At 56.7% G+C, this 13,003-nt stretch overlaps 1 protein-coding gene across 1 annotated transcript; it reads right to left on the bottom strand.

The window, feature by feature from the left end:
* Positions 1-6,960: 6,960 nt before the first annotated feature.
* Positions 6,961-10,266, bottom strand: Galr3 (galanin receptor 3). Its single transcript, XM_028871116.2, is given in 5 exon segments — positions 6,961-7,685; positions 7,688-7,895; positions 7,897-8,071; positions 8,940-9,302; positions 10,188-10,266. Coding segments are annotated over 4 exon segments (1,113 nt in total). The 5' UTR covers positions 9,299-9,302; positions 10,188-10,266; the 3' UTR covers positions 6,961-7,314.
* Positions 10,267-13,003: the final 2,737 nt, after the last annotated feature.

Below are 13,003 nucleotides of genomic sequence, written 5' to 3'. Positions count from 1 at the left end.
GAAGGAGACTTGCTTGAAATCAGCAAAGTGTCAGCGTGTAGTCTAGCATTCTGCCCACCCATCTGGCTTCCAAAAGCCGGATGTCTGTAGTACTCCTGGGATGGGGTTGGTAGGATGGGCCATTTTGAGTGAACGCCGCCTTCTGTGAGTAGTCAATGTTCTCAGAAGCAGGGGGTCTGACTCTTTCCTTGCCAAGCTCACAGCAGAGTGTACTCGGTGGATAAGACACGCACCTGATACTAAACAATGGTCAGAGGTGATGGGGCTGGTCAGGAGCCTAGGTAGTCCTGGCTGATCTTTGGGGAGGGGACCCCAAAGGGTGAGAGGTTGGCTAGTCAGGAAAGTGGATTTGGCTAGGGGGGGGCCCTAGGAGGTGCTTCTGGATAAGACCTTCGTGCCTTGGAGGGAGGCCAGCTCAAACGGCCCAGCTTTCCCCAGAGGCCTCACAGCTGTGAAGTATAACAGCTGGAATTCAAACCCAGGAGCGTCTAAAGCCCGTCCCTTCCCCCCCTGCGCTACCCTGGTTCTCCAGGTTGTCCCAGCAGCTGAGGCCAGTGCCTGCCCCAGCTCCACAACCGTTACACAGAACCACAGATGCGGAGGGAGCCTCTGCGCCCACAGGTACCCCATGCCCCGGGTCCTGGAACCATCCTTCCAATTCCAGCCTCCCCCCTACACAGGCCACTTAGCTTGTTGCCAAGCAGATGTCTCCGCAATCAGTCTAAACCTCTTAAACAGCCCTCAGCCTGGCCTCCTGGCCTCGCATCATCTTGCAGCCAGCAATCCACAAATGAGCCCAGCGTCAGGAAGCGATGTTCATTAATAGGGAAGCTGGGGTGGTTAATTGGTGTTTATTTCCCTTGGTCCACACCTCGAGGTTGATAGATGATGCTGTTCCTGCCAGCCCAAAGCAGGGCGGGGGAGGGGGGGCTGGTGAATAGGGCTGTGCCAAAGCTCTCACCTAGCCAGGGTCAGGCTGCCCTGTTGTGGGAGTGGCATGGGGTTGAGCACAGCGAGGCCACCTTCTAGTTCACCCACCCCATCACTCCCTCTCGCTACTTCTATGACTACATGAAACCAAACAAACCTGAGCTCTGTGGTCTAGAGCAAGTTACTCAGCCTCTCTGGTCTCATCCTCTTCGCCTTCCAACTAAAGCAGATGAGGCGTAAGTTCCAGAGCCAAGCCCAAGAACTAAATAAAACGTGGCAGGCGTATACTCATATTTCCCTGAGGACACGAAGCCCACCCCACCTAGATCCCTCCCTTTAATATGTCTCCACCCACTCATCACCTTCCCCTGAATCTGTCCCTTTAGATGCCCCCACTGCCACCCCAGGGTTCAAGCTAGAAGCCTGGGTGTCATCTGAGGTACCTCTTTCTTCTTCCTCAACAGTCATCAATCCTGACAATTGTACTTCCCACGTGACTCGCTGTTTGAGTCTGCCGCCCCCGCCCCCAGCCCTGGCCCTGGCCCAATGTCTTTGTCCTGAACATCTTCTGCTCTCTGGATTTTCGCCAGCCTGACGGGTGTCCCTGCCCCTGTCTCTCTTGGTTCTCCCACCACACAAAACAGAAACAGGAGCAACAGAAAGCTCCTGACACCTCATCAAATCACTCTGGTTTCAGAACCAGAGCAAGAGCCCCTCATTGTCCTCAGGAGGGGTCCAGTCTCCAGTTCAGATGCAACCTAGAGCCTTCTTCACAATGTCCCCACCACCTTGGCGTCCTGCACCATCACAGGCCCCTGACTTCAGTAGCCCCTGCAAAGGGTCTGTCAGGCCCTCCTCTTTGGGCCACAGTGAATGCACATTTAATGAGTGGCCTTGGGCACAGCTCCTCCAGGAAGTCTTTTCTGGGGGTCCACACTGTGATGGGCCCTTCTCTGGGCTCTGCAGTCCCAGCTATCTTCCCTGCTGTGCCTGACAGGTACTCAAATGTGAATACACACTGCTCCTTAGGAGTTTTGCACCAGCTGGCCATGGTGGTATAGACCTTTCATCCCAGCACTCAGGAGACAGAAGCAAGTGGGTCTCTGTAAGTTCAAGGCCAGCCTGGTCTACACAGTGAAGCCATGTCTAAAAAAAAAGAAAAGAAAAGAAAGAAGGAAAAGATTTTTCATCAATTAGAAAGCAAGGGTTGCAGAATCTAAACCTTGCTCCAGCTAGGAAGACCTTCTTCCCACTGAGACCACCCCAGCCTTGGCCTAAGTGTTGCTGGGGCCTTGGGTCAGGTGCCTTCTCCTGGGCTCTGAGGGCAGTGTCCTGATTTCACTCAGCCTCCACTCCAGCCCCCACTGCCTGCCTTGGGCTCCACAGGACACACAGTTCTCTCCTAACCAAATCATTGCAAGCACCTGCTCTTCCGAGTACATCATTATTCCCTGAGACAAACCCATGAGTCCTGGAAGCCAAGCCCAAACCTAGCAGCAGGCCATCAATCTTCCTGTCCTGTTTGTGCAGAAACCATTTTCCAGCTCTGGTCCAGGCCTTGAGGCCTTACCCCCACTGGGCTCGCAGGCTGTCAACACAACCCTGGGGCTTTCTGAGAATACCTCAGAGGGAGCCCAACTTCTCCACCTCTTCCCTCCTGGAAACCATGGTTTGCCCAACCTGGTCTGCCCAAGAGATGAATTTACTGCTGTTCCACTAAGCTTACCCACCCCTCCCATGTGAGCTGTGTAAGCTTGTTTTTGGCTCCTCACCCCTACCTCTTGTGGGTTGCCTTCCTTCAGAAAAAAAGCACATCTTTACGTGTCACCTCAGGAGTCAGGTACCGTGATGCATGCCTGCAACCTAATACTCAGGAGGCTGAGGCAGGGGAATTGCTGTGACTTTGGGGCCAACCTGGGCTACATAGTAAGTACACCAGGTAATCCAGGCTACACAGTAGGGCCAGGAGATAGCTCCGGTTTGCAAGCCAGGGGACCTGAGTTTGGTCTCCAGCTACCCAGGCAAAAAGCCACAGCTGGCCCGCACACGCATATATCCCCAGCATTCTAGAGGCAGAGGCAGAGGCCAGATCTCTGTGAATCCAGGCTGGTCAGGGCTACATGGTGAGACCCCACCTCAACAAAAGCCATGTCTGTAATCCTAGTGCTGAGGAAGCTGGGACAGGAGAGCTCAAGGATTTTCTGGCCAAATTAGAGAGCTTCAGATTCAGTGAGAGAAAATAAGGTAGAGATCAGTTCAGGAAGACACCCAATTTGGACCTCGGGCTTACACACCACGCACACACAAATGGACATGTACAGACACACTCACAGAGGTTCTCTCTGGAATTCTCGTTTGCATTGTTCAGGGATTGTTCAACTTTCCTCTCTGGGTCATTTCAGGTCAGTGTGTTCTTCTGTTAGGGCCTCTTTCTCTTTCTGACAGTACTGGGGATTGAACTCAGGACTTTGTGCATACTAAGCAAGCACTCTACCACCGAGCTATATCCCTAGCTCTCTCTTTACTTGTTGAGGCAGGTCTTACTAAGTTGCCCAGGCTGGCCTTGAACTCACTCTATAGCCTAGGTAGGCATTGAACTTGTGATCCTGCTTCTGATTCCCCAGCAATGGGCTACTGGTCTATCCCACTAGACTCAGCTGGGCTGACCCTTCATGTCACTGTGCTTTTCCTTTTCTTGGAGTTAGCTCTCTAGCCAGGCTCCCAGCGAACAGAGCCAGGATGTACTCAGGCCACCTCTGGCTTCTCTTAAAGCCGGGCTTGCGGCTGATGTTTTGTGGCTAAAGAAAAGAAGGAAGGGGGGGGGACCAACCTTCTCTTCCCTGGCACCTTGTCCTGCATCACATACAAGCATCCACCCAGGGCCTGCCTACACCGTGCCGAGCTTCTGGGGCTCCCCTTCATCAGCCCACAGGCCCCTGGGTGGCTGCACTGAGCCAGAGTCCTGCTTCAAAAGCAGGAGGTCTCTGCAAGCCCCCGAGGGGTCTGGCTGTCCAGTGGTCCTCCACCAGCTGAGCGGAGTCTCAGGCCACTGTGAAGGGTCTCAGAGACCATCATCTTCTCTGGTTCACAAAGGTCTAGTTGGGTCACCTGCCTGGACCTACAGAGGACTACTGGGAGGCTAGACTCACTTCCTCTAGGCCAGCCTGGGGGTTTCCCTCCAGCTTTCTCAGCCGCCCTTCCTGTATTTACTCAAAGTTGCTAGATTGCTCTGAAAATGGCCCCCGGGTCTAGTTGGGTCCCAGACCAACCTTAGTTTTGTATTTCAAATGTACTGATTGAAATATGACTTACATGTCGATTACACCCACTTTATCTGCACTCTTCAATGGTGCCGGCGCGTCTCATGGTTGCCCAGTATTATGATGATCTACTTGTATTTTACTTTTTGCCTTTCGAGGCAGGATCTCTCTGTGTAGCCCAGGCTAGCCTGGTACTTGCTACGTAGACCACGCCAGCTTCAAGCTCACATTGGATCTGCTCACCTCTGTCTCCTGAGTGATGGCATTAAAGTTGTGCACCATAACATCCCACTTATTTTTGCTTTAACAGTGCTGTCTATCTGTGTGAGTATATGCGCAGGGAGAATGTGTTCATGTTTAAACATGCCACCACACACGTGAAGGTCAGGACAACTGGTAGGAATGGATTCTCTCTTTCCACAACGTGGGTTGTTCTGGGAAATCAAACTCAGGTTGTCAGGCTTGGCAGCGGGCTCCTTTATCTGATGAGTCTTCTCTGCCCCAACCTCCCACTTTTTTTTTGAGATGGGGGTCTCATGCTGGCTTTGAACTTGATACATAGTCAAGGGCAATCCTTATTTTCTTTTCTTTCCTTTTTTTTTTTTTTTTTTTTTTTTTGGTTTTTTGAGACAGGGTTTCTCTGTGTAGCTTTGCGCCTTTCCTGGAGCTCACTTGGTAGCCCAGGCTGGCCTCGAACTCACAGAGATCTGCCTGGCTCCGCCTCCTGAGTGCTGGGATTAAAGGCATGAATTTTTTTTTTTTGTTTGTTTGTTTGTTTGTTTTTCGAGACAGGGTTTCTCTGTGAGTTTTGGTGCCTGTCCTGGATCTTGCTCTGTAGACCAGGCTGGCCTCGAACTCACAGAGATCCTCCTGGCTCTGCCTCCCGCGTGCTGGGATTAAAGGCCTGTGCCACCACCGCCTGGCTTTTTTTTTTTTTTTTTTTTTTTTTTTGAGACAGGTTGTTACTACACTACACCCTAGTTGGCCTGTAACTCACCATGTAGATCAATCACAAAGATCTGCCTGCCTCTGCCTCCCCTTTGCTAGGATTAAAGGCGTGCGCCACCACATCTGGCCCACTGATTGCAAACTTCTGCTTAGATTGCAGTCCCGTGTAGGCTACCACCTTCTGGGGAGTGAACTCAAAGCCTGATTGCACCCAGAGCTTTCTGCACACTGAGCAAGCAAGCTCTTTACCACCTGAGCCCTACCGATCTAGTTTTAGGGCCTCCAACCCCAGAAGAAGAAACTCAGCACCTATGAGCATTCTCGTCCCATTCTCCCCGCCACCCCCGGACCTAAGCCAACAGCAAGTTGGGTTTTGTCTTAATAAATTTGCCGATTCCAGGAACTTCATGGAAGCAGAGGTATACAATCTATGTCTCATTGCCTATTTTCAAGGCCTGTCTTCTGTGGCTTATATTTCTATTTATATATGGAATGATATACCAGTGTATGGGTTCCATATTCCATTCAGGGGCTGATACTTAGGGTACTTCCACATTTACTTAAATGATGCTACTCATTTATGCTTGTGTCTGGTCAGGTTATCTGCCGCCCCGTTCCCCAAAAAATGGAGCACTGCCCCTTGCCTTCCAGCGACAGCCACCATGGATGCCACACAGAGGCAACAACACTCTCCCTGCTTTCTGGGAACCTCCTCACTGAGCCTGGAACCTTGGCAGAATCTCTGGGGGAAAAAAACACTAGGTCCAGCGTGGAGGCCTGACTGAGTCCTGGAGCAGCCACTACCTCCCTGGCTGATCTCAGCCCCCTCCTGCTCCTCTGACTTCTCTGTCTGTCGTCGTCGGCAGCAGGTGGCAGGTCGTAATGACCACCAAGCAGCGAGCTGCCAGCTGACAGACAGGGAGAGCCCTTCCCAGGGTGCTCCGCGCAGCAGCAGACAGGAGGTGTGTCAGGGCTCGAAACTAATCAACGGTATTGACATGTGGAAAGGCAGGGCAGACGCAGGCAGCTTGGGACCCAGCAAGACTGATTTATTGGTTAATTAGTCTTTTCCACAGCTACAGGCTTCCTCAGCTGTGTGTGTGGGGAGGGGAGAAAGGAGGAGGGAAGGGGGAGCCCCTAAGAGGCCAGCTGGGGCCCAAGCGAGGAGGAGGTTCAGTGTCTCTTTTGAGCCAGGAACACCGAAGAGCTCAGTGAACAATGCAAGGTGTCTGGGCCAGGGAGCTGACCCCAAGACGGCAGGGCTGTGGGGAGCCCACCTCGGCACCCCCTCAGCAGCCAAGCAGACCTCTGAAGGAAGGTGCCTGGGAGCTCTGAAGCTTCTAGAACATGGAGTCAGATGTGTGGAGCAGAAGAGATGCAAGTCAGAAGTAAACCAAGAGCAAAACCCAGGCTGGGAACACAGCTCAGCGGTGGAGCCCCTGCCTACCATTCACAAAGGCTTCAAAAACAAACAAGAGATAAAATAAACCAACCGAAGAGAAGAAAGGCCGCTGAGTGAAAACCTTTAGACAGCCGTGGAGTTGGATCTAGCCTCTACCAAGCACTCTCTGATCCTTGAGTTGCACGTCTGTAAAATAAGGTTAATCCTATCTGCCCCACCTTAAGCTGTCTCGATCATTAAAGATAGCGTTCTGTGAGGCACACAGTAAGAGCTAAGGAAACACTTGCTATTCCCTGCTTGAACAAGCCAGGGGTCTGGGCTGCCCATCATTCCAGCACTTGGGACACAGAAGCAGGAAGATGTAGAGTTCAAGGTCATCCTTGGCTACAGTCGGCAGTTCCAGGCCAGCCTAGACGACTTGAATCGGTCTCCACCTCTGTCTCCCTCTCTCAAAACAACGAAACGAACCAAACCAAACAAAAACACTTAGGTCGGGACTTGGGATCAAAAAGGGCCAGTCAGAGGTAGAAGAAAACAGGGCGTGGAAGGTGCGAGCTGGGTGAATGAATGAACTGTTCTCCGGCTAGACTGGCTTTGGACAGGGTCTGAGGCTGCCTGCTTTGGGGGACACTGTGTCTGGTTGGGTGGATCAGTTTTAACCACGCGGCTGTCCCTTGGCCTAGAGCTGCCACGCTCTCTCTAGGCGCTCTTCGGTGGCACCGTGCCACCCAGGGAGGAGGACAGACCGACAGCCGGAATCCCAGCAGCCAGGGTTTATTGCGGTCCCCGGGCACTCAGGGCTAGTCCGGTCTCGCCGCCGCGCAGGGCATCCCCTCTGGGTTCCATGCTCCAACCGCGAGGCCTGGCGTCGCCGGGATAAGCCGCGGGACCCGAAGACGCCGGCCGGACCCGACGGAGGGCGCGCTGGGCGCGGGGGTGGCGGGGGCGGTGGCGGTGGCGGCGGCCGCAGGGCCACAGGCGGCGGAAGCGCGCGCGGAAGTGGCGCGAGGCGAGCGAGTAGACGAGCGGGTTGAGGCAGGAGTTGGCGTAGGCGAGGCAGTGCGAGGCCAGGCGGCAGGCGTAGGTGGCCGGGCTGAAGGCGAAGCGGCCGTACCAGAAGCAGAGGATGAGCGCGTGGTGCGGGCCCAGCAGAGCGCGTAGAGCGCCGCCACCGCCAGCATGGCGCGCCCCGCGCGGCCCGTGGCCCGTCGGCGCGCCTCGGCCGCCGCCGCGCCCGCGGGGCCCACGGCGGCCCACAGGAAGCGCAGCGTGCGCCCGTAGGCCAGGCTGACCACGGCCACGGGCAGCAGGTAGCCCGCGGCGAAGGTGGCCACGTCGAGCGCGCGCGCCGCCGCGCGTCCTCCAGGCGGGCACGCAGAGCTCGAGCGCGCCGTAGCGCACCGTGCCGTAGTAGCTGAGGTAGGGCGCCGAGAAGAGCGCCGCCAGCAGCCACACCAGCCCCACGGCGGCGCGCGCGTTGCGCGGGGTGCGCAGGGCCCGCGAGCGCAGCGGGTGCCGCACCGCCAGGTACCTGCGGGGGGGGGGGGGCGGAGGGCGCGCGGTCAGGGGGCGGGGCCGGGGCGGGGCGCGGTCAGGGGGCGGGCGGGGCCTCCGCGCGCCCCCGCCGCCCCGGACCTGCCTTCATTGCCCAAACATCCCACCCCCCTGGCCTGGCCTCTAGCAAGGGTCCATCCCCCCCCCCCAAAGAGAAGTGACTCACCCACGGTCATGGTCATCGGTTAGGGAGTTTCGGGCCCCCGAAGCAGATGTGAGGGCAATGTGGGCCAGGTGTGGGGACTTAGCCTCTGAAGAATGCATTGGGAGTTTCTTGTTTCTTTTTGTTTTTGTTTTTCGAGACAGGGTTTCTCTGTGTAGCTTTGCGCCTTTTCTGGAACTCGCTTTGGAGACCAGGCTGGCCTCGAACTCACAGAGATCCGCCTGCCTCTGCCTCCCGAGTGCTGGGATTAAAGGCGTGCGCCACCACCGCCCGGCTCGTTTCTTGTTTCTTTTTTTCGTTCTTGCTTTCTTTTTGGGTTTTGGAGACAGGGTTTCTCTGTGTAGCCCTGGCTACCCTGGAACTCGCTCTGTAGACCAGGCTGGCCTAGAACTCACAGAGATCCTCCTGCCTCTGCCCCTGGAGTGCTGGGATCAAAGGTGCGCGCCGGCACACCAGGCCCTGGAGTTTCTTTTGCTGCTGTCCATTTCACCCTTACACCAGGCCTGTGCCGACACTCAGGACACAGGAATGTCCCCTGGAGGTTCATAGCGGAGGTGGAAAGGGCGGATACCGCCGAGGCTTCCCTTTTATGCCCACCCACCTTGGGTCCCGCGTGTCTCCTCCACTAGCCAGTGAGAATCTGTCTCGGCCCCTGTCCCGCCTGCCCCGGGGTCCAGCTCACCTGTCCACGGAGACGGCGGCCAGAGTGAAGCTGCTGGCGTACATGGTGAGGTAGATGAGCAGGTGCACGGCCTTGCACACAAAAGCCCCGAAGAGCCAGGCATCCAGCGTGTAGATGGCCGCCTGGAAGGGCACGCAGCACAGGAGGAAGCAGAGGTCGGCCACCGCCAGGTTGAGGATGAAGAGATCTGTGGTACTGCCCGGCTCCTGCCAGGCGCTTGGGCCAGGCTGCAGCAGCACAGCCAAGACCAGCCCGTTGCCCACCATGCCCAACAGGAAGATGAGGGCAAAGACCACAGGCACCGCCACAGCCCCTATGTTCCCCGGGCTGTCCAGCGAAATGTTCTGGATGTCAGACATCTTCCTATCAGATGAGCAAGAGAAAACGGGTCCTCAGACGGGGAGGCCAGGGTCCCGGGCCCTTGACCCAGGGGCCTGGTTCCTCCAGCCTGGATCTGACGAGGTGCCCTGGGCTAGAAGTTCATGAGAGATGGAAGAGGGTAGAGCAAAGCGGGGGGGGGGGGGGGGGGGTGGGAATCACTGCGTGAGCAAGAACCGGACACAGTCACATTGGGGTGTGTGTGCACGCGCGCGTGCACACGTGCGTGTATGCTCTCACGTGAGCGCTACCCCTTGGTTTCCTAGGGAACACCTCTGTAACCTAGAGTCTGGAAGGCCATTTGGGTTACCCTGGACGTAGGCATGTGAAGACACGGGCAGAATAAGATGAAGACGTGGGTGGGGGCCAGCACAAACTCTGGATGTGGGCGTATTTTCCTTTTCAAACAGCTCTGAGTTCAGGAGAGACCCTTGTATTTAGGGACATGTGTGTGGCCACAGGCTGCCCTGGTGACATCCCCGAGCCATTGGAGAGTCCATTCTCACACAAGCCCCACAGTGGAAGACCATGGAAGTCACTGCCTCTGCTCTGTGCAGAGGGAAACTGAGTCCTAGGGAGGTGACGGGAGTGGCTGATGTCACACCCCGAGTGACAGACCTGGGGCTGGAGTGCCTGTCTTTCAAGACTGTAACAGGTGGTGCCCCTCGCGCACACACGTCCCAGAGCACGTGTCTGCGTGCACACTGCCCGTTGTCATCCCTGCCCCACCCCACAGTTCCCAACCTGTGGATCCAGGACCCCTGGAGCGGTGGGGTCAGGAGGAAGGGAGGAGGGAAGGAAGACGATATCTGCCCCTGCGTAGCACCCATCATGCCGCAGGCCCCCAAGCCCGGGATGGGCAACACCCACCTCAGCCTTAGGCACCGGGCCCCTGCATGCTTCCTGGTGGAGCTTCTCGGCTCAGCCGCTGCCCTTGGTGCCTCCCTGCAGGGACGGCTCTGCTTCCTATTTCTCGTCTTTTCCTTCGTCTTCACGGCCCCTCCTCTCCTCTCAGCTGCCCTCGGCTCTCTGCTGAGTTGGATGTGGGCACTTGCTACTGCTCCGGAGTGGACTGGCCAGCCTCCTGCTCAGACTCTGATTTCCCCGGGGCGGCATGCTCTTCTTTCCCTGCCCGTCTGCGCTGTTTGCTGCCTCACTCTCTCTTTCACGGGCAGTAACCCATTGATCTCGCTCTATGAGATTGGCTTGGTGGTTAACCCCTCCGTGGCCAGGGCTCAGCCCACTTCCTGGCCCCTCCCACCTCCTGTGGCCCTGCCTGTGACTCCTCCCCCTATCTCCTAGCTCCCCTGGCTCCAGGTAGAACTCTGATCTAAGCTCAGAAAGGATTTCTAGTTTGAAATGGAGTTTCCAAGGCGAGGAAACCTGAACTAAAGTGCCTTTGCTGTGGGTTTCAGGTAGGAACCCGTGCTTTGCGTTCTGTGAATCCCCAGAGAGCCATTTCCTTCCCTTAGCTGGTTTCAGGGGCTTCATTCACTGTAAACCAAGTCTTGGTTTAGCCTGAAAGTCATGGGGGAAGCTAGACAAGGTTCTAGAGGTAGAACATGGTCTGCGCCTTTCATTCTGTAAGGACTTTGCTATGGCTGAGGTTAAAAGAACAGAGGAGATGTCCGCTCTTAGTTCTTCTGGCAGCCTCTTGCCCGGGCAGGAACCAGAGGTTAGGAGATGTTGGTGAATGGCTATCTTGAGCCCTTAGGGTTGTGTTCTGTGGCCAAATGCTTCTAGCAGCAGAGCAGCTGCTACTTTTGGAGCAAGGGGCACTAGACTTGGCACCCCGGATTGGATCTCGGACAAGTGTATCCAGGCCTGAAGACAGTCTGCTGTGAGTTAGGAAGGGACAAGAGTCTAGAACCTGGAGGTGGAGGGGACACCAGAGAAGAGTGTGTGGGCTCCATGGAGCCAGGCCTGGGAGAGCTGGGGGAACTCTTTGAGACCAGTTCCTGTGGGAAGTCTTCAGCCGGCTACCAGGATTTAGGGGGCCTCTCGACGGTCACCAACCCCATATGCAGAGACTCACTGGATTGAAGCTATTAAGGGATCAGCTCTAGAAACTGCAAAGCTGAATTTTGGAACCACTGGAGCCGATGATCTGAAAAGCAGGACCTTGGGGATCCCTGGCCAGGGCACTGGTAGGACTCTAGATGGGGTGTGAGGACAATGATGTGGGCGACAATGCAGTAAGACGTCCACAAGTGTGGACCCACATATCCACACCCAAGTCCCAGACCCAGATGAATTCCATGACCAGGAAGCCTCCGCTGGCCTGGCGTCCAGACCCCCCTCCTTCCCTGCTGGGGTTGGGCTCCAAAGTACCAGGGTAAAGGGTTCTGAGCAGCAGCAGGGCTGAGCTGATACAGTGGGGGGCAGGAGAGGTCACTGAGAGCCTGGGTGTGGGGCAGGAAGGACGGACCATCATGGCTGGAGCCCCAGGGTGTCCCTGCCAGCACCTCCTCTCCCCTGGCTGCTGCCCGCCTCCATCCTGAACCCCCTGGGGCCAGATGCAGAGGACAAGGACCATGTGGCCTAGGAGCGGGCCCTGGAGCCCTGGGCTCAGCAAGATGAGGACGTATGGCTGGCCTGCAGCTGGTTCTCCAGTCTTCCAATGCCTTACAGCTTGTCACAGGAGCTCGAAGACCCTCGGTATGGGCCCACGCTGGGACATGTGCACTCTAAGGGGCTGCTGTGTGTACTGGGCACCTCCTAGGACCCCTTCTGAAGGGCAGAGTAGCTGCAAGGCGGGGGACCCAAGCCTGGATCGGGGCGCCGGGCCCCCTGAGCTCCATCCTGGTTGACAGCATAGAGTGACACCATGGCCAGGTGGCCCAGGGGGTCAGTGCAGCTGCCACAGGGACTGCCTCCCGGAAAACAATGCCAGCAGCGTGCCCGGGCACCGCAGGAGGGGGCTCTTGTGCTGTGCCACTGGCTGGCAGATCACACTTCTTCCCACAGCCTCACTTAGATGTGCGTGGGCCTGGGCCTAGTGTTCTGGCCCTGGCTGGCTGTGCCACACACACACATCACCCAGTGGCTGCTCTCGGCCCCCCCGGCGTGACCTGCCAGCCTGCACAGAACAGACACACCAAGCTGCTGGCCCGGCGCTGCACGTTGAATCGACATTCATCAGGAATACCTGGTGGTCTGCGGGCATTCCTGCCCCCGACGCGAGCGCAGCTGCCTCCTGCCAGGCTGCAACTGAGAATTCCCAGAACCCCAACTTTAAGAATCTGCAAGGTTAGGTTGGAGCTCTCTCTCTGGACAGGCACCAGGAAGGACATCGCTCCCAAGAGGTCCTGGTGCCTGACAGGTGAGCTGGAGCAGGTACGAGGCCTTGTTTCCTGTTCCTAGTGAAAAAGCAGGCGCCTTTGGTCCTCAGTTCTACTTCAAGCAAATTAAGGAGCTTCCCAAGGCCACCACACTGAGTCCTGCAGCGGCCCTCGGAAGCCTGGGAGGCTGGGCCTGAGAGAGGAGACCTCCCCTAACCTCCCCCAGTGCCAGATCAGCCGCGTGGGAAGGGAGGCTGACACCTACGGTAATGGAGTAGGTGGTGTTTGTGAGTGGGGAAGACAAAGGACAAGGCCTTGGCCGCAGCAAACCAACCCTTCTGGCCTTGCCTGAGGACTGCCCAACGGCCTGGTCCAAGGCCCCCAGCTCGAGGAGGCGGGGCAGGC

The sequence above is a fragment of the Peromyscus leucopus genome, chromosome 20 (assembly GCF_004664715.2).
Source record: "Peromyscus leucopus breed LL Stock chromosome 20, UCI_PerLeu_2.1, whole genome shotgun sequence".
Lineage (NCBI taxonomy): Eukaryota > Metazoa > Chordata > Mammalia > Rodentia > Cricetidae > Peromyscus > Peromyscus leucopus.
This window is presented reverse-complemented; position numbering and strand designations above follow the sequence as displayed.